Source organism: Furipterus horrens, unplaced genomic scaffold (genome assembly GCF_987537825.1).
Source record: "Furipterus horrens unplaced genomic scaffold, mFurHor1.1.pri manual_scaffold_3, whole genome shotgun sequence".
Lineage (NCBI taxonomy): Eukaryota > Metazoa > Chordata > Mammalia > Chiroptera > Furipteridae > Furipterus > Furipterus horrens.
Genome location: NW_028327173.1, coordinates 23,094,313 through 23,115,710, shown reverse-complemented (window position 1 = coordinate 23,115,710; position 21,398 = coordinate 23,094,313). Strand labels below are relative to the sequence as shown.

The 21,398-nt window shown below is 46.3% G+C and overlaps 1 protein-coding gene and 1 long non-coding RNA gene across 3 annotated transcripts in view; one reads left to right on the top strand and one right to left on the bottom strand.

Annotated features, from left to right (window-relative positions):
- KIAA0319L (KIAA0319 like) overlaps positions 1 to 12,846 on the top strand; it is a 94,357-nt gene extending 81,511 nt beyond the window's left edge. The window contains exons 17-21 of the mRNA XM_090269094.1: positions 3,307 to 3,449; positions 4,495 to 4,617; positions 5,199 to 5,289; positions 6,254 to 6,345; positions 11,691 to 12,846. Coding sequence (XP_090125220.1) covers positions 3,307 to 3,449; positions 4,495 to 4,617; positions 5,199 to 5,289; positions 6,254 to 6,345; positions 11,691 to 11,878 — 637 coding nt within the window. The 3' untranslated portion in view covers positions 11,879 to 12,846. The remainder of the gene's footprint in view (positions 1 to 3,306; positions 3,450 to 4,494; positions 4,618 to 5,198; positions 5,290 to 6,253; positions 6,346 to 11,690) is intronic.
- Positions 1,731 to 20,959, bottom strand: LOC150014584 (uncharacterized). 2 transcript variants are annotated; one of them, XR_016509663.1, is made up of 4 exons: positions 20,819 to 20,959; positions 14,686 to 14,795; positions 13,185 to 13,332; positions 1,731 to 1,912 (listed from the first exon to the last, which is right to left on the bottom strand). It is a non-coding gene; the product is annotated as an uncharacterized LOC150014584 (long non-coding RNA). The 2 variants fall into 2 exon arrangements; XR_016509664.1 differs by having other exon boundaries at positions 20,827 to 20,959.
- Between the last annotated feature and the right edge of the window lie 439 nt (positions 20,960 to 21,398).

Below are 21,398 nucleotides of genomic sequence, written 5' to 3'. Positions count from 1 at the left end.
CCCATGTCTTTCATGGACCCTCTCTTCTGGGACAGCCTTCGTGCTCTGTGTCGTGGAGGCGCAGAGGCGAGGGCAATGGAGTTTTCCGGGAGGGTTGGGGGAGGGGATAGTCCAAGGATTTTCCACAAGCAGCAAAGCTTGCACGCACTGGTCAAGCATGGGAGGACTGGGAGGGAATTCAAAATGGGGGCACACTTTGCACAGTGGTCCTGTGGGATGAAAGGACAGCCATCCCTCCAGAAAAGTCACTTGGTTCAGAGAGCTCACTGGGCCGCAGAGCACAGAGGAAGAAAGGACTGGCTGTGCAGACCAAGAACAGTCATATGGAAGCCAAGGAGTTCAGTTTTAATCTTTTGGGTAGGGGGACTCAAGTAGTTTGTTTTGCATGTGTGAGGTTTATGTTTGTTTGTTTAAAGCAAGGAAATTGACATTATTTTTTAAGGGAGTTCAGTCGTATGAAGAAGGTTAGACTGAAATAGGGAGGGACTGAAGGCTGGGAGATTCATCGGGAGTCTTCTGGACTAGACTAGTAAAAAGGTGATAAAACCTGAATTAAGGTAGTGGTGGTGGAAATGGAAGAAGAGGAAAAGAAACTAAAATTCAGAGGTAAATCAATAGTGCTTGGAGACCCTTGGGAATAAGTGAGGTACCAAATACGGGGCTTCCGGTGTGGATGCTGGAATACATGGGGAATGCTGTTAACCGAGATCAGGGACACAGACAGAGCCCATTTCAAGGAAAAGATAATGAGTTCAGTTTTGACTTGTCAGCTTGAGGTGTCTTGGGGTGATGTTTTACCAGATTGTAGCAAATATAGGCTGGAACTTGGGGTGAAGAAAAAGCCAGAGATAGGGAGTCACTGCATGCGAACAGGAGTCAAAGCCACAAGAACAGATGAATCACACTGGGGCGTGTTGAGAGGGCTGAGGACAGAGCTCTGGAGAACACCCGTATTTGGGGAGGAAGCATGGAGAGAAGAGGCGGCAAAGGAAACTAAGACATAGCAGTCAGAGAGGTGGGGGGAAAGCAGGTGGGGCTGGTCTCCTGGAAGTTAAGGGGGTTTGGGCCGCCAAGGGATGCAGATGCTTCGAGAAATGCAGGTGCACAACAGGCTTTGGGGTTTGTGATAGAGAGAGCACTTAACTTAGATGCCAGGGGCAGAGGACAAATTCACTTCATGGTGTGAGGATACAGAGATGGTAAGTATAACACCTCTTTGAAGAGGCTGGTGCTGAAAATAACATGGGGGATAAGATCAAAAGAGCACCTTTTAAAGACAGGAAATACTCGAACATTTTTATAGACTGAGGGGCAGGTGCAGAGGAGAAGCAGGTGGAGGAGATAGAGGGCTGGATCATAAATGGACATAGGTCTGGGTGACTGGCCGTGGGCTGAGCAGGAGCACCACTCCGGAGACAGAGGACAGAAGGGAACATGTGCTAGCATGGCTGACTTCAGAGGTAGGGAGGATGAAATTTAAGACTGTGAGTACCAGCACATCCTGTGTTGTGACTCCGAAGCTGGAGACAAGGTCATCTGCTTTGAGGAGGTGGAGATGAGGTGTGCAGCCTAAGGAAAGTGGGGAAGGTTGGGGCGGAAGCTCCAGGAAAGGGGGCTGGCTTTGGGCAACACAGGAGTCTCAGCCAAGGTTAGAGACATGAGGTGAGATCAGTGGTTCCCGATTCGAGCTGCGTGAGAGAAGCGCCTGGAGCTTTTATGGACCTACCATTACCGGAGCCGCTTGGCTCGATCCGAGCTGGTGGGAGGTGGCCGGATTCGAGCAGTGCTGGTCGGAGCCGTGCGGAAGGGGTTGCTCGAAGACTTGCCGTCACTGCGTCGGCCCGAGGAAGAGGGAAGCATTGCGGTGGCTGGGTTTCTCTGGCTTGGATTGGGTTGGCTTAGTTGAGGAATTCTGGAGGGATTGGATCATTGGAGGAAGATAGTTGATATATTGTAGTGGGAAAAAAACATGGGCCTTCCCCAGACAGGTTACTTCACATCTCCAAACCTGTCACTGGTGAAATTAGTACCCATTTTATAGGGTTGTTATTGAGGTTCCAATAAGACAATGTGTGTATAGCCCTTAACACACACTGAGTGCTCAGGGCATGGTTATTATAAATTTATTTTGAGACATATTGGATTTGAGGTGCCTGTGGAAGTTCTGGGATAGGTATTCTAGCAAGTATTTGGTCATTCAGGAGAGATATGGGGAGAGGAGATAAAAATTTGAGATTTATTGGCATAGAGACAGAAGGCAAAACTGAAAGCAGGGATTAGATTAACTACAAGAAGATAATGAGAAAGGGATCACAAATCATTTATGTGAAGACTTGTTTCTTGGTTTTGGAATTTGTGATACCCATTGTTAGCCTTCTTGTGCAGCCAGCTTCTAGAATGTCTTTTATGCCAGTGCTTTCCCAAAGTTATATGTCATGCCACACAAAGAAAATGACGCTATCTCTATGGCATGCTGGGAATAAATAAACCTATACTGTAAGCAACTGGTCCCACCCAGCTATGCTGTGTGCTGAGGGGGCAATCAGTATCTCGGGCACCCCTATAAACCCCATGTGACCCAGTGGCTGGGAAGGTTTGGGCTGTGAGACTAACATGAAGTCAAGAAGCAGGGTACCCAAAATGGAGGCCAAGCCATAGAGAACAGGTTTAGTGCCACCCAGATGTGAGGTCAAACGTGGTTCACCTTGGACAGAAAGTGACTGTCAGAAAGCAAACAGATTCTCAGGATGGAACAACATAATCTTGCACCGGCCACACCACTGCATAGTCTTCCTTGTTGCTTTCATAGTAACCATCCTTTTGGCTAATTGGTAATTCTTGGATACTGTCTAGTAATTGACATTTTACAAAGTATTGTGGTTTGTCTTACAAGAAACCCAGACACAAAACCAACAGCACCACAGTCTTAGCTGATAAAAGACTGACAGGGTTGTGGTCACAGCCAAATCCCCATTTTCCTGACCTCCAGTTACCTGTTTGGAATGGGTTGTTTTGTGAGCTGGGGCAGCTTAGAGCATTTCTAAAAGCACAGGCTGTGGAATCAAGAGATGTCAGGGCTGGGATCTGGCTCTACCTTAACTCTGTGTGACCTTGGGCCAGTTACTGAGCCTCAGGGTCACGCTCTAAAGTGGAGCTGACGCTGGTACCACCTTTCTCACGGGCTTGCTGGGAGGGAATGCACAGAACTCTCAGCACAGGGTCTGGCACAAGCAGAAACTGCTTAGCTGCTGCTGCTGTTGGCGACAGCTCTGGCTCATTCATACGCACTGTTGCATGTCTCTACAGCACCAAGATGGTATTTTTTGTTCAAAATGAGCCTCCCCACCAGATCCTCAAAGGCTATGAGGTGGCAACGATGCTCAAGAATGAGCTGCGGAAGCAAAAGGCAGACTTTCTGGTATTCAGAGTCCTGGAAATCTACACAGTCAGTGAGTAAATCTGGGGTGTGGGGAACAAGAGCCTACCCAGTGCCCACTCTCACCTGTCAGTCCCCATAATCTTTGGGCTTCTTTCTGTTCCCCAGGAACAGGAAAAGAATCTCTTTCCTCCACTACCATTATCATGTGAGTCCTGACTTGCAGAAGTTCTTAACCTGGGTTCATGGGCCCCTGAGATAGCATTCAGAAAGGAAAAAATTTACATCGTTTTTTCATTAATCCCTAACTGAAATTTATTATTTACCTCAATTATGAAAGTAGGCAACAAACTACTGTTATTAATAGAGCCTGTGACTTTGAGGCAATAGAAATCACAGATGATTTCGTATCACACAACATGATGAAATATTCTTACTCATCATTCCCTCAGTTATCAGTTATTAGGCCCACTTCTAGAACTTGCTATTTTTTTTTTTAAATCCTCATTGGAGGACATGCTTACTGATTTTAGAGAAGGGGTAAAGGAGGGAGGGAGAGAAACATCAGTGGTTGCCCTGGTATGTGCCCTGACTCAGGGACCTAACCCAAAACCTAGGAATGTACCGGCTGGGAATTGAACCTGCAACCTTTCAGTTTATGGAATGATGCTCCAACCAACTGAGCCACACTGACCATGGTGCTGCTTCATATTTTAATAAAAGCACACCCATATTATCTTAAAAAATTATATTCTTAGGTATTTCAGACATGTTCGATGTAATTGCTTTCCTTTGTAATACTATGCATTTTACTTTGGCAGTTATTCAGATGGGGGTCCACGAGACATGAAATGTTAATACCTGCTGATATTAAAAAAAAAAAGTCAAGTGAAAACAGGCTGGAACCATGTTCTGGTGGCCTTTCTAACTGCTCCAGTTTTATTCAGCCATGATGATAATTATGGGCAACGTGCTCCAGCTGTAGCTCTCGGGGCAACTCTTCAGGAAACGTCACCCCAGGCCACTGAACAGGGTGCCTTCCTACCTTTATAGGCACTGGAAGCTGGTTGTCCTCTGGCTCTGACTCCTGTCGCCTTTTGTCTCTTTTCTGCTGTCAGCGTGCCAGCTGAACTGTTCTGACCACGGCCACTGTGATTCATTTACCAAACGCTGCATCTGTGACCCTTTTTGGATGGAGAATTTCATCAAGGTGCAGCTGAGGGATGGAGACAGCAACTGTGGTGAGTTTTCTGCTTGGCACTGTGCTGGCTGGTTTGGCACTGAGCGTGGTTCTGGGTTGAGTGGGTGGGTGTTGGTGTTTCCGAGACAGATGAGCAAGCGAGGAGAACTTTGTGTATTATCTGTTTGCAGAGGATTTTTACTTCTTTCTTCTGCACTTGCTCAGGGTTAGAGGAAAGCTCTGAAGCAGTTGTATAAGAACCAAACTTAAATCACCAACTGTAAATTGCAGCCTGCACCAGACCAGCCACAAGGCTGCCGTCTCTCTGGAGAGCCTCCATGCCACAGCCTCACGGAAGCCTTCTGCTTTCTGTCCCCTCCCTCCCCACTCACTCTGTTAAAGCTGTGAAAGCTCCTTACAGCTTACAGCTGCCCCACTGCCCCAGGGTCTCAGAGAAGAGACTGGAACAACACAAAAGGTTTACAGCTTCAGTTGCCTTCACCTCTGAGGTCACCCCTTCCCTGGGGAGCCCTGTGGTCATTCTTATCTACAGAATGAAGCCATCTCTCGCCTAAGGGGGGGTGCAGCCCAGACCTCCCTCCAGCCTCTCCCCACACCTGACCCTTTTGTTTTTCTTGGCAGAGTGGAGCGTGTTGTATGTTATCATTGCTTGCTTTGTCATTGTCGTTGCCTTGGGAACCCTGTCCTGGACTCTGATCTGTTGTTGTAAGAGGTAAGATGGAGTCTCCTTGGAAATTCATTCGTGCTCCTAGTCATGTAGTCATTCATCAGAGATCCACCCATTCCACACGGGAGACGCACAGTTCTGGCTTCCTCCCTTCCTGCCACTGCTCTAGTGATCTGGCCACGCAAGGCACGCGCAGAAAGGCTTTCCTCGCCCTCGGACGCTGCTGAGGGCAGCAGCACAGTCCTGCAGCCAGTGGCCAGCAGCAACGTGGGAAGCGTGGCCAGGGTGGGAGTGGGTGGCCCTGGGTGTGGGCCTCGCACCTTTAACATTCCAAACCTCAGCCCCACCACCTTAACACGTGAGCGCTCTTCATTTGTTCCCGCCTTCCTTCCTAGTTGGGATTCACGTGTAGACATGCTTTCACAGTTGTAGGCTTAGGTTAGTCATGGTTAAGTGTTATGGGTTTTTTCATTTGGCCTTTATATTTCATTATTAATAAGTATGATTTCTACATTTACTATGTGCCAAGCACCATGATAACATTTTATAGGTAGTATGTTTTAATATGCATGACAACCTTTTCTCATCTTACAAATAGGAAAATGACATCCCCTGTTGATGGACACACAGTAAGTGGCAGAGCTGAGAGTCAACCTGCAGCATAACCAGGCACAAAACTGAGAAAATTCAAAGAATTAAAAAAAATTCCCACCAGCCTAAGACAACCGCTGTTCACAACGTTTTTGGTTTAATGCTTGCCCCTCTCTACCCACACCCGTCAAGCAAAGGATTTTCAGTTTCTTTACATTTTTAACCAATCTGTACCTCAGTGCCACTTTGGACTGGTGAGTCCATGCTGAGCCATTCTATTTCCCTTGCCTCTTCCCAGCACTGGTGAGGGTTGTTTGAAGAACAAATTGCAGTTGCCACCTTCTGTCTCCTGTGGCGGGCCACCTGAATCTCACGGGCGACCTCTTTCCTGAGCTGGGGCGGGGATTGTGTTTTTCAGGCAAAAAGGAAAACCCAAGAGAAAAAGCAAGTACAAGATCCTGGACGCCACGGATCAGGAAAGCCTGGAACTGAAGCCCACCTCCCGAGCAGGTAGTGGCCGTGGGAGTGGGGGTCGGGGGCATCCAGATCTGTGCACACTCCCTGGGGAGAGCCACCATCACTAGTCCCCTCCTAAACGCATCACTAGCCACTGTTCGGGCTGGAAAAGCCTGCTGCCCGAGGAAGGCCAAGGGCCGACTGGGCCCCGTGCTGGTGGACGTGGCCTCGGGACCAGCTGTGATGCCGGGGCTCACTCCTCAGTGGTCCTGTCACTTTGCAGACATGCTAGACCTGCTCCATTCCTTTGCCTGCTCATCCCCCTCAGGATTTTGTCCTGGAGTTTAGCTCTTCGGGCTGCCCCCTGCAGTCAGGCTCAGGGACCACAGTGTCTCTTTTGGGCAACAAGGTGGGGCAGTGTCTGCCATCTGACCTTTCACCTTCTCCCCAGTTATAGATAGACCCACAGGCTCCATCACAGACTTAGAACAGGCAGAGGGCAGGTTCCCTGCTGGATCCAGGGACGAGCCTGGGAGTCAGGCTGGGAGACGGCCTCCCTCCCTCTGCTGGGCTCAGGCATTGGTTCCATCCGTCGTGGATGCCACCGGACAGACATCGTCTGTTTTGGGGGAACTGGAGTCTATGTAGAGCTATTTCTAATGTTTCTGCAAGTGGAGCTATATCTATACCAAGTATTTTATTCAACATTAGGAGAGGCTGTAGGGGGAATATAAGAGTTTTAAGATACACTTCCTCAGAATTTCAGTCAAGTGAGCGAGAAAAAGACTTATCAGAAGATAAATGCTCACAGGCCATCTGGGCTCTGCACCCAGGCAGCTCAGTGAGAGAACGCCGTGGGGCGGGGCGTGGAGGTGACGGGGCTGGTAAACCAGGGACGTGCAGCCAGGACACCCTACCTGCAGACGCTGTGAACGGAGGGCGGAGGTAAGAACGCGCACAAGGCACCCCCCCACGGCAGCCACGGTTGTTCTCATGCTACTCTGACAAGGTTTTTCTGCCCCTTGAAATCCTTCAGTGACTTCCTTTTGGATTGGTGGGCTTGGCCTTGGTGAGTTCCAGCAGTTTGCTTTTCTGAGCTTTTCCTTCTTTCTGATTTCCTTTTTGCTGGTTCCTATCTCTGTCCAGAAAGCTCCTTCTCAACCCTCCCTTAACCTGCTAGTCAAGGTGCTCATCTCTCTCCCACATCTGTTTTGGCATTTGACTGCATTTTATTAATGATGTATTTGTCTCTTTACCAGTCAGTGAAATCCTTGAGGGCAGGGACTGAATCTGTGAAAATGGATCAAGACAGACTGACTCACAAATACACACAAAGGTGATAATGGAAAGTCCTTATAAAGAGTAACAGCCAACCTGAGACCCAAGGGATGAGGAGTTACCCATGTAAGGACTGGGAAATAGCATTTTAGGCAAAGGAGCCATGTCTGTGATCGCTCAGCTGCTGGAAGGAGCAGAGGGCATTTGAGGAAGGGCAAATGGCCTGAGGCTGGACAGGGAGCAGACCTGCTGTGGGTTCCTTCTAAGAGCAATGGGGAGTCACAGATAGTTTTTAAGGGGCAAATGGCGCGGTATGATTTACATTTTAAAAAGACAGCTGTGGCTGCTGTGTGAAGGAATGGAGAGGGGCAGGATTAGGTGAGAGGAGAGTCAATAGAAGCCCTTGTGGGAGAGATGATGAGACAGAGAGGCAGGCAGATTCCAGAGTCTGGGGGAACACTTGATGAGGTTCATGGTATTGCTGGCTGAGGGGTGTGAGAGAAAAGGAAGTAGGGATGGTCCCCAGGCCACTTCTTTGAACACCTGTGAGTCAGGTGATGTTGCTCCCCAAGAGGAGACAGCCTGGAAGAAATGTTGGAGATCAAGCATTTGGTTCAGGACAGTAATGAATGGGGATGAGGGTGGAAGGTCGATGAGGACCATTGTGGAAAGATTTGAATTCCAGCCTAAGGAATTAAGCATTTATTTTTATGGTAATGAGAAGTGACATATTGAAAGTTCTGGCTTAGGAAATTCAGTCAAATGACATTTTAAAAAATCAATTGAAGGGGAGATTACAGGTGGATGCCAGCAAGATTGCTGCAGTGGTCCGAGGAGGAGGTAATGCCAGCTTAAACAGCATAGTGCTCTTGGGCTGGAGGGACAGGCAAGGTCAAGGCCGACTTCCGACCTGAGACAGAGAATGACAGCACTGTTGAAAGAATTAGGACATCTGGGTCAGTGCAGTTTGGGTAAGAGAAGATGAATTAAACTGAATTCAGCAGAACAGTTAGGACTAGAAGTATCACTATAGGAGTCTATACACTGGTGACAGCACCACGGAAGTGCATCAGATCCCTTCTGGGGAGAATGCTGAGGGACGGAGGGCGTCCAGGGCTGAGGAGCCTGAGGAGGGTCCTCGGTGAGGGCGAGGGCATCACTAGTGCATGGTCAGCAGGGTTTGCTGCCGTAGGAACCGACCATGCACTGGAGCAGTTTCTGGTCACCGACAGAGCCCAAGCCGTGGTGGATGACAGCAGAAATAAAAGTGCAGGTTATTTAGGAAGGAAGTAGGTGGTGAGGAAATTTAAAAGTCCTCGTAGAAGTTGAGCAATGAAAAGTGGAGAAGCAGTGGGGTGGGGATTGGAAAGCAAGGCTTACCGGATGGGTTTCTCTGAGGGACCAAGTCTCGGCAGAGATGCCAGGGATCCAGTGAGCTTCCTGAGGATGAAGGGAGGAGGGCAGACACCTCTTCTGAGGCTGGAGGAGGGAAAGCTGGCTGGCAGAGCCAAGAAGTGCCAGGTTGAAAAGGCAAAATGGGAAGGAAGCAGGGGAGGGTGGCAAGGGAGAGCCAGTGGCCCAGTCGCCCGCGTCTTTGTAACCAGGATGAAACTAGATGAGGCTCAGCAGGCCCTTCTCTGGACGGCAGCGTCCAGCGGAGGTAGCCATGGGAGTACTCCTGGATTTGGGGTGGGTCTGACCAGGCCAGAAGCCCTGGCTCTTGTTCTGGGCTCTCTGGATTAGTGGGTGCCACCCAGAGCAGATCACTAGTAGGATGAGGGGAATGGGATTTGAGACCATATTGTACAAGGTGTGGAACCAAGAAGTTCATCAAAGAAGTTGAGTGGGCATGTTGTGGAGGAAGGGGGCGTGTGTGGAAGCGCTGCTGGGAACCAGGGGAGCCTGGATGCGGAGTGGCCGTGCAAACAGAATGGCCCCGGCTGGAGCGAGCTGTTGAGCAGAGGCTGCCAGGTGGACTGGGGGGACGCCCACCTCGGGAGGTGCGGTTTACGTTTGTGCTTTTGTTTTGCTCTTTTGATTTTTTAAAAGCATTCTATTGAAGTACATTAGTTGAACCATGTGAAATTACTGGTATTTGGCCAATAAAAATGGCAGTTTTTTGTGGTTCAACCTAGTATGTACAGAAAACCATACACACAGCTTAATGGATTTTCACAAGTGAACAGGCCCATGTAATCAGCCCCCCAGAAGTGCCTCCTTTGTGCTTCTTTCCAGCCATTGCCCCCCATTTCTGATATTCTGGGGCAGTTTATGTAAATGGAATCAGTGTGTTTTGTTCCTTTCATTCCACATCACATTTATGACATTCACGTGTTGTTAGGCATAGCAGTTCGTTCACTCTCATGGCTGTATAAATTCCACTGTGTGAATATTTTTATTGGTCAGGGGTATTGTTGATAGTCGATTGCTTTCTTTCCATTTCTGGCTGTTAGGAGGAGTACTGCTGTAAATGTTCCTCTTCCATGTCCTTTAGTGGACACACGCATGGATTTCTGCTAGGCACAGAACTAGGAGTGGAACTGCTGAGTGACAGATGTGTCTTTTCAGCTCCCATGGATGTTAGCAGCTTCCCAGCTTATGCTGTTCAGTGGGTGAAGTCCACTCAGTTCTTCAAGCAGAGCAGGAGTCCGCGGTGGAGGGCCCTGGGCCGCGCAATGTACTGCAGAGCCAGGAGCATGTTCCCCCCTCGGAATCATGTCTTCTGCAGCTAAGCCCAAACAGGCTGTGGGGAGGAAGGGAAGCTTCGCGTGGGGACTGGCAGTTCTCCTCCCAGAGGTCAGGGAAGCAGGGGTATTTCCTCTAGACGGGCGAAAGAGGGGTTTCGGGGACCTTGAGCCTCCCCTGGGCCTCGTTCTTGTTGGCCGCTGTTGCCTCCGCATTGGAGAAGCCCTGGATGCTGGCGTTCTTCTTTGGCCCTGCTGCTCTGCCATCCTGCACCTCGGTGGGAGGCGTGGCTCTCTGCAGTCACATCCCAGAACTGTGCCCCCAAGATGGTCTGGAGGGTGTGGCCCCCGATCGATAGATGCAGTCAGTCTGGCTGCCCTCAGCATTCACCGCCTTCAGTTATGTCTGGCCAGGAAGGGGCACAATGGCTGAGAATCATCTCAGGACATTTGTTTTCTGAGGATCTGGGTGACCAGGGGAGGGAGAGTGACTGTCAGATGATGAGGGTTCAAACACACCTCACCTGAGTACTGGTCACCTGTTTAAGAAAGGACGTAGTTAGCTCCTGGGACCTGGGTTCTCGCTGGTGGCGATTCCCATTTCTAGTCCTGGTGCCTCAGCCTGCCTTTTGCTTTATCTGGAACAGTACTGGTACCAGCCAGAGGGCAGCCACCTTGCTGTGGGATGGGATCTGCCCTAAAGCCAGACCACATTGTAGGGTGTGGCCTCTGCAGCCATAGGGGCAGTACTAAAGGTGACCTCCAGGGCTTGCAGGATCTCAGACATCTTTTCTAACCTGAGGTGCTTCTTATGGGTACTTGTTTGTGTGTTCTGATGAGCTGACGGTGGGACTGTCTCTGAGAACCCCTACTTTAATGGGGGTCTCCCAGGAGAGACCTCCCGAGCTCTGTACCTGCTGTCCCACTTCCAGTCCCTGCTCAGTGAAGTCAGAGCAAACATCTCCTTAGAGTGAAGTCATGTCCTCACTCGGTGTCGGGAACTCTGGCGAACACTTCATAGCCACAAAGCTAGGACATGGTGAAAGCTTATTCTCTAGAGCTTCTGTTCTTCTTCGTTGTGATTTCCTAACTCCTAAGAACTCCACTCTATTCATAAAGGGCGATAAAACATTGCACATTTAAGAGAAAGAAAAGAGTATCATTGGATGGCACTAACCAAAGCTACTGGAGATAAACAATCAGCACTGGAACTGTTGGTCTCCAGTTTCCTCTCTCACTTCCTCTATGGGGCTGTTCCAGTGAGCAGGCACTAGCAGGACTCAGAAAGCTACCTTCCCATCCGCCCCTCCCAGCTGGCAGAGGGGAGCATGACTCTGTTCCTTGGCTCCTCTTTGGGCTGGGAGGAGGGTGCGGGGTGTGGCTCAAGCCAGCGAAGGTGTGTGCTCCTGATGCTGGGGTCCCTTATCTTCCTTGCAGGTATCAAACAGAAAGGCCCAGTGCTGAGCAGCAGCCTGATGCACTCCGAGTCGGAGCTGGACAGCGATGATGCCATCTTCACTTGGCCGGACAGAGAGAAGAGCAAGCCCCTGCATGGTCAGAATGGCTCCGTGCCCAATGGACAGACCCCGCTTAAGGCCAGGAGCCCACGGGAGGAGATCCTATAGCCAGCCACCTGGTCTGTCTCCTCAGGGTAGGGTTGGCCGTGCTGGGGTCCAGGCGTTTCCAGGCTGGTTCTCATACCTCCCATTTCAGTGGGCAGCTGTTCTCTCAGCATCTGCTGGTCGCTATCCCTGTCATCTCCAACCAGAGCTGCTGGCACCTGCACCCAGAGAGACGTTCTCCAGGAACCCCTGAACAAAGCTGTGAATGAAGAGGTTTCCTCTTTATACCTGTCTGGTAGCCACCCCCCTCCAAAATATCCTCACCTCAGGGCCTCCTTTTTTGCAAACCCCTCCCTGCTCCAAGGGAGGCACAGCCAGCTCCTGGCCGCCTCCTAGCTCCCACGGCAGTGTCGCTGCCCCCAGGGCACCTGCACAGCGAGGCACAGACTCCAAGGGCCTGCTCCACATTGTCTGTTCTCTTCTTTGGCGTGGAGCGGACTCTCGTGCGAGGTCCAGAGGAAGTGGTGCCCCTTCTCCTCACCACAGATGCCAGGCTGGCAGTGCAGATTGGGGGTGACCTGGCTGTTGTGTCAGAGCAGCTCGGCTGCACACAGGTTGCCTCCCCATCTCCTCCTGAACAGCGCTGGCTGCTTCTGGGCTCAGGCCACCACTCCCTGTGCCCGGAGGAGACAGCCACAGCTAGACTGGAATGTTACGGCATGAGTGCGCATGTGTGCGATTGCCCCACCATGTCCTCCTCCACGTCTGCCTGTGTGTCTTCTAGTCTCTTGCGTGTATGTGCGTGCGCGTGCATCACCTCCTCATAGTGCTCTCGGCTACTCATGAGGCAACCTTGACTTGGAAACTTTCAGCTCCTTGGAACAGAGACTTCCTGACTCCCTCCAGCCATCTCCTCAGCCTTCGTATCTGGGTGTTGAGGGATGGGAGCTTTGGGGGAGTGACTTTAAAAAGAAACTTACAGTTTATACTACTGCCTGTTGTGAGATGATTAAACATGCTATTTAATTGTATACGTGCCTGCCAAGTGTGCCACTTTGTGCTCTATCACTGACCTGTACCATGGGCGCAGCTACATGTGCATCGCTGTGAGGTAATGACCTCCAGCAGGGAAGTCGTGGGCCTGCCATCAGCACTGTGGCTGTTGGAGGAATGCGTCACTCCCGGCCCTGCTGCCAGCTGCTCTGGCTTTCAGGGAGGGGTTTTCTGTCCTTTCTTCCACACCTACAGCTATCCCTCACTCCAGGGCCTAATGCCCAGGCTGCGGGCCCTGCTAGAGGGAATGCCAAATAGAGGGCAGCCTCACATTTCTGGAACCCCACTAGCTACTGTGTGCATAGAGGAAACTTACCGGGAAGCAAAACTCAAAACCCCGAGGGCTGAAGGCTGCAGCCTCGGCCTTCCTGCTTGGAGAAACTGATCCTTGTTCTTCCAGCTTTCCTTTGGCCCATCTGGTCAGTGGAAGGAGTTGAAGGGGTGGTCACACACACAGTTAATCTCTGAAAACAGGTATGGAAAGAAGGTGCATGAAGTCGGGCCATCAGCCCCTGGAAAAGTGTGTTCCAGGAGCATGGATCAGGCCCTGGACTTGTGGAATTTCTGTTGATTGGTTTATGGGCCCCTATGCATTCTTTGGTTAAGTGCAGGCCACTGTTAGAACCCCTTCCACTTACCTAACCCCCCAGTTGTGGCTGGTGTTGGGGGTGGCTACCCAATTTCCAAGATTTCCAGCACCAGGGCTGTGGCTGCCATTCTTGTGCCTCCCCTTCCCCACCTCCAGCCCCGGGAAGGAAGAACTCTGAGTTGCTCAGGTTTGATTTTGAAAGGTACAGTGATACCTCGGCTAACGAGTGACCGTGCTAACAATTTTTCAGCTAATGAAGATTTTTTTCTGCTGTTTTCGGACTCAGGTAACGAATGTTTCAGTGGATGGGCGTGCTAACATAAAGCAGCAAATGTGAATGGTCAGGCCATTCCGGGAGCCTATCTTTCCCGTCTGTATGTGACAAAGAAATGTGCTGACCACATCACACAGGGCAGACCCACCAACCCAACTGGGTTGTTTACATTGGAGACAGTGAGAAGTGTGCCGCATGATAAATAAGCTGCTTCGGGTTTGATGACGATGTCCTATAACGTGTAAAGAGCGTCAGTTTTTCATTCTACTTTCTATTCTCCTTCATCCATTTGGGCAGCTGTTCATCTCAACCTTTGGCGAGTTTTAGCCCTTTTATAGTGTGCTTTTTACTATTTAATAAAACTTATCTTTAAATAGTGGGCAGCATCCAGAATGGATTAAATGATTTTCTATAGAAACCTACGAGAAATCACATTTCTACTAATGAAGATTTCGGCTAACGGATGTGATTCCAGAACAAGTTATCTTCATTAGCCGAGGTATCACTGTATTTATCAGGTGTTTTTGGTCACAAGGCAAAAAAGTAAAGTTACCTCCCATGGGAAGGTCAGGTCTTGCCCAGCTTTCCATCCAATTCACAGTATAGATGCAAAACTGCCCGAGTCTAACCTTCCTAACGACACTTCAGCTCACCCTCCCTCCTCAGTTCTAAACTAACCAACACATTCCTGTGCATCAACACCTGTGCTTCCCATGAGGGCTGCCTGTAAGAATCACCTGGGCAACTTTTAAACCAGGCAGATACCTGGAACCCACACCCAAGAGGTTTTGATTTTTGAATATTTAACTGATCTTTTATTAATTCCTCAGCCAAGTTATGCAGCCACACCATGCCCTTAATGAGGGGGGAATAACCCTTAGCAGCTCAACTCCAAGACTCCCAGGCCAGTTGGGTTTGGTAGACAAAGAGGGAAAGTACCCAGACACCACATACCTCTTAACCACCTCAGGGAGAGGCCCCTGAAGTTGGGTGTGGCAGAGATCAACTGTTCACCAAACCAGGGTCCTTTTCAGGACACACAGCTCATCTACATCTCCAGGCGCCTGCACAATATGGGCAGAACAGAAGTGTTTCATCTTCAGCCCTGGCCCATTACAATTTCTGTGTGACTCCCACTCCCTTCCTCCATCTGCTGGCCAGAGCAGAGATGCTCTCAGGAGACACTGAGGTCAGGTGGAGACACAAGATAGAGGGAGCCTCACCCTGAACCACTATCTGGGCTGCCCTATCAGGATGGCCATTGGATTGTTATGAGAGAAATAAACGTTCTTGTACTAGCCAATGCATTAAAAAAAACAAAAATTTATGTTAAGGTTATGGGCCCAGGCTCTCTTCTGTCACATGCCTCCCTGGTCTCAAGTCCATTACCAGGGTTGACAATGCCGCCTCAGCTCAGGCCCCCACAACAGCGACTTCAGACATCTGCCACCATAAGCAGCAGAGTGCTACTGACAGCCATTGCAGGCAGTGGGGCGGAGTTGTATACAGACTTGCCTCTGTGGCCCCACATATCCCAGCACAGCCTGGGAGAGGCAGTGGAGACACACATCACCCCCCCCCCCCCACACACACACACACAAAAGCAGGGACAGCAGCCGTTAGTGAATAGGAGGTAGCTCTAAAAGCTCACAAAACCCAGTTCTCCACCATCTGCCATGTTCCCCCACCACAGCGGAGATGTCCCATAACAGAGGTGAGTAGGTAAATGTCTCTGTCCTTAACCAAAGCAATGCTGCTCTACTGTGATATCAGAGGCACAAATACTGCAGGTAAAAAACCTCAAAAACTAGTGCTATAACACCATCTACTGGAAAATAAAAGTACCTATCAACCTGCTGAATTGTTGAAAACAAAGCAGTATCTAAACAAGAAAACAGTTCATGACCTCAAATGCACAGATAAGAGAAATGATCCATCAAACACCATGACCAACCAAGGTAACGGGAATACAGAAAGAAAATGAAGTCTCCAGAAACCAAAGTCAAAGTTACGGAAGACCGGAAGACAGTGATTTAAATGTCAGAGAATTTAAGATTGCAGCAATGAAGAAACTCAATAACAAACAACAAAGCTCAGAGAGGCAGCTCAATGAGCTAATGAAGAAAAGGAGTACTTTACTAAAGAGATTGAAACTATACAAAGAAACTCTGGAGCTGAAGAACTCAATAAATGAAACAGAATACATCAGAGAGCACTGGATATAGAGCAGACCAAACGGAAAGAGAAATAGAGAGCTCAGAGACAGCAATCTAGAAATGACCCAGAAGGAAGAAGAGAACTAAGAGTTTAAAATGAAAGAACTCTATGAAAATGATCTGACTACAATAGGAACAGCAAAATAAGGACAACAGGTATACCAGAAGAAGAGACAGAAAGGAACAAAGAGCCTACTCAAAGAAATAACTGAAAACACCACCTTCCAAGCCTATGGAAAGAACTGGGACTTTATATAATAGAGGAAGTAAACATAACACCTACTTATATCAATGAAAAAAGACCTCCATGACACATTTTCTTCAAACTGTCAAAAACCAAGGACACAGAATTCTCAAGGCAGCCAGGGAACAAAGAATAGCCTACAAACGAAACCCCATTAGATTATCAGACTTCACAGTAGAACATTATAAGACAGGAGCTAATGAAAGGAAATATTCAAAATATTGAAAGAGAGGAATCATCAGCCAAGGATAATCTAGCCAGCAAATTATTCTTTCAATATGAAAGAGAAATAAAGGCTTCACCAGGCAAAGGCTGAGAATTTACCACCGTAAGACCTGTATTACACAAATTGTTGAAAGGAGCTCTTTTATTGTAAACAAAGAGAAAAGTATACAAAACTGAGTAAGATGACTAACAGAAACAGGAAACTGGACATCTATGTACTTCAGAATTGGCTATTGAACAATTACAATAAAGGGTAAAGGAGGGGGAAGTGGATGCAGGTATGAAAAATATAATTGTGACTACTACAATTTGGTAATGAAAACACAACATAAAAGAGATAATTTGTGACCACAAAAATTTCATAGAAGGGGAGGGGGGAAATGACTTAAATGGGTATGAAGCATTTTACACAAACCTAATGGTAACCACAAAAAAATCCAGAGCTGAAATTTCAAACATAAAGAGGAAATGGAGAAAAAAAAAATCATAGAAAACCACCAAACTAAGACAGCAGACAGAATCACAAGGAGGAACAAATACAGAGATACAAAAGCGAACAGAAAAAAATGTCTGCAGTTAAGTTTCCTATATCAACAATCAACCTAAATGCAAATGGACTGAACTCACCAATCAAAAGGCACAGAATAGGACATAATAAAAACAAATCTCAATTATATGTTGCTTGCATGAGACAGATCCAAAGACAAACACAGGCTCAAAGTGAAGGGAAAGAAGATGAGACTTCAAGCAAATGGCATCCAGAGAAAAACTGGGTACTGACATCAGACAAAATACATTTCAAGATAAAAAGGTAACAAGAGAGAAAGATGGCTATTCTATTACAATAAAGGGGACAACTCATCAAGAAGACAATAACACATAAATATATATGCACCCAACATGATGACAGCACCAAAATACAAACTAACTTACTCACAGACAAAGGTTAAAGGAAGGAGAAAAACTGATAAAAATTCAATTCTAGCAGGGGACCTGCATACGCACTGACAGCAATGGATAGATCACCCTGACAGAAAGTCAATAAGGAAATATTGACCTTAAATGACACATAAGACCAAACAGTCTAGAACTTTCCCTCTCAAAACGACATTCTCAAGTGCACAAGGAAGTCTCAACATACCACCTTTCAAGGCTGAATCATGAGAAATTGGGAAACCTAAATAGACCAATCACTTGAGTAAGGAAATAGAAACACTAATGAAAAACCTCCCCCCAAAAGCAAAAATCCTGGAACAGATGGCTTCACTGGTGAATTCAACCAAACATTCGAAGATTTAACACCAACCTTCCTCAACTTCTTCTAAAAAAATTGAGGAGGAGGAAAACTTCCTAACTCATTTTACAAGGCCAACATTACCATGATACTAAAACCAGGCAATACAATACCCACCCACAAAAGTTACAGGCAAATATTTCTGATGAACAAGAAGCAAAAATCCTGAATAAAATACTAGCAAGTCAAGAGAGGTATGGATCAAGGTTCCAGTGGGAGAACTAAGTGATAAGGAGATAGCCAACCTTACAGATGTAGAGTTCAAAACACTGGTAATAAAGATGCTCACAGGATTGACAGATATGCTTAAGTATGGCAAATGCATAAGGGAAGAAGTGAAAGCTATGCTAAATGAAATGAAAGAAAATCCACACAAAACCAATGGTGAAGGGAAGGAAACCGGGGTTCAAATAAATGAGCTGGAACATAACGAAGAAAAAAACAGTCAACCAATACAGAATGAGGAAACAAGAACTGAAAAAAAAATGAGGAGAGGCTTAAGAATCTCTGGGACAACTTTAAACATGCCAACATCCTAATCATAGGGATGCCAGAAGGAGAAGAGGAAGAGCAAGAAATTGAAAGTTTATGTGAAAGATAATGAAGTAATACTCCCCAAATTTGGCAAAGGAAATAGACACACAAGTCCAGGAAGCACAGAGTCCCAAACAAGCTACCCAAAGAGGACCAAACCAAGACATATCATAATTAAAATGCCAAAGGTTCAAGATAAAGAGAGAATCTTAAAAGCAGCAAAAGGAAAGCAGAGAGTTACCTACAAAGGGGTGCCTATAAGATACCAGCTGATTTCTCAAAAGAAACTTTGCAGGCAAGAAGGGACTGGCAAGTATTCAATGTGATGAAAAGGAAGGACCTACAATCGAGATTACTATACCCAGCACAGCTATCATTTAAAATGGAAGGGCAGATAAAGTGCTTCCCAGACAAGGTAAAGCTAAAGCAGTTCATCATCACGAAGCCATTATATGAAATGTTAAAGGGACTTAAGAAAAAGAAGATCAAAGCTACAAACATTAAAATGACAACAAACTCAAAACTATAAACAACTGACTCTAAAAAATAAAAACAAAATCCAACTAAGCAAACCAAAATAGGAACAGAATCATAGGTATGGGGATCATTAGGAGGGTTATCAGCTGGGAGGGAAAAGGGGGAGAGAAATGGGGAAATGGTGCAGGAATTAAGAAGCATAATTGGTTGGTATAAAACATACAGGGAGATGTTCAGAATAATATAGGAAAGGGTGAAGCCAAAGAACTTATATGCACGACCCATGGACATGAACTAAGGGGGTGGGATTGCTGGAGGGAAGGTGGGTACTCGGTGGAGGGGAGCAAGGGGCAAAAAAATTGAGACTACCTGTACAGTAAAAACATAATCAATAAAATATACTTTAAAAATAACCCATCAAATACCATACGATATCACCTAATACAGAAAACTAATGAACAACACAAACAAAAGAGCAAAACTGAACCAGATTCATGTAAACGAGGAAGAGACTTAACAGTTACCGGGCGGGGGGGGGGGGGGGGTAGCAGGGAGAAAGAAAAGGCGGGTAAGTAAGGAAGGGTCTAGTCAAGGAACTACTAGTATAAACAACCCATGGCCATGGACAACAGGGTGGGGATTGACTGTGGGAGAGGGGGTGGACTGGGTAGGCGGGGGAAACAATGGGGTTGGGAGGGACCACTGTAATAGAAAAACAAGTAAATAAAAAGAAGAAAAAATACTAGCAAGTCAAATAGAATATATTAAAAGGATCATACATCACAGTAATGAGGGGTTCATTCCAAGGATGCAAATATGATTCATCACCCACAAATCAATGTGATGCACCATTTTAACAAAATAAAAGATAAAACATATGATCATATCAACAGATGCCAAAAAAAAACTTGAAAAGATATAACATCCACTTATGATAAAAACTCAGTAAAACGGGTATAGAAAGTACCTCAACATAATAAAGGTCTTATATGACAGTCCTCTTTTCCATTTATTTCTGATTTTATTACTATTTGTTGTCTCTTTTTCATGATGTTCATTCTTTAAATTATTGAACTGAATGATTGCCTTTTTCATTCTTAAATCTGTTTCCTGAAAATGCTTTCATGAAAATAAAACATGATTTCAAACCTAATTTTTTCACCTCAGTTCTGCTTTAGCTGTGTTCCCAAATTCAGACATAATGATTTTATCATTAGTCCATTGTAGGTGCTTCCTCATTTCCTTTTTTGACCCAAGGGTTAACCATCTTCCCTTTTGTCAAAAATTTTGTCAGTTTTCAGGCTGTTTATGAGCTATAGTAATATCCACATTTATATTTTTAATTCTTTCAGTATGTAATATGCCACTTTTCTTTTTTGCATTAAATCCTTTTTTTAATCAGATACTGTGACTATTCTTCCCCAGCTTTCTCTTAGAATTTGTCTAATGTTTTTATATCATTTTGCCCTTGTTAGATTTTTTAAAAATTTAGACTTTTAAATTTTTTACTCATTTATTTTATCAGCACTAACTCTTGAATTCCTATTTTATTCATTAGTTTATAATCTGATACTCTCGTTATTTATTTTGATACACAAATCCTCCTAGATTTGATCAATGGAAACCTTTCTGGCTGCCTCCTATTTCCTTCTGACATGTCCCCCCATCATTTTTTTTAAGCATTTACATCCTCAAAAGATGTTGCAGGATAATTTTGTACTTTTCCCAGTCTTTGAATCAGCCATAATCCCTAATACCTATCTCTTGGTATACTCATTGTTACTAAGGTAAAATTGTTTCTATACCCTGTCAGTGGACAGAATAAATCAATCCATTAAAGAAAATACATATATTCATATAACTATGTACAACTATGTATCTATCTGTCTGTCTAAACCTATAAATTCATATCAATTCTTCCAATTTCAATTCAACACCTCAGGGTTCTTTCTAGCCTCTTCCCTTTCCACATTCATTAATTCTTTCTCAAACAGTGAGAAATCTGGCTCCCATTATTCTCAATATATGAACTAAATCCCCAATGGTTTAACTTATTTACACAATGTAGCCAGTCTCCTATCCATTCCAGCCACCTACTGCCTCACTTGCTGTGATGCCGGGCTGCGTCACGGTGGCACCTCTCACCAGCGGGTTTCCATGGGCTCCAGGCACACACCAATTCCTCCACGCTTTTACTTCCTCAAACACTAATGCCTCTACGCAGGGAAGGGCAGGTGAAGATGGAAAAAAAGGGTGAGAATCTGTCTTTGGTTAAATTTAAGGTGTTTACATTCATTGTAACTTAGAACTTATTTCTGCTGTTATTTCACAATTTCCATTGAGTAGCAATGGACAATTTTCTTCTACCTGTTTAAAAGATAATACATTCTACTTTTATGTTTTATATGGCTGAGTAGTATTCCATTGTATATATGTACCACGTCTTCTTTAATTACCTGTTGAAAGACAATTTAGGTTCTTTACATGTACTAACTATTGTGAATAATGCTGCAATGAACATAGGGGTACATAAATCTTGATATTTGAAAGCCTACCATGTGCCAGGCACAAATTATAAGTTATTATTATTCTACTTTATGAGAAAACTGAGGCACAGAGAAGCTAAGTAATTTACCTAAAGCTATACAACCAGTAAGTGAAAAGACTAAGGTCCAAA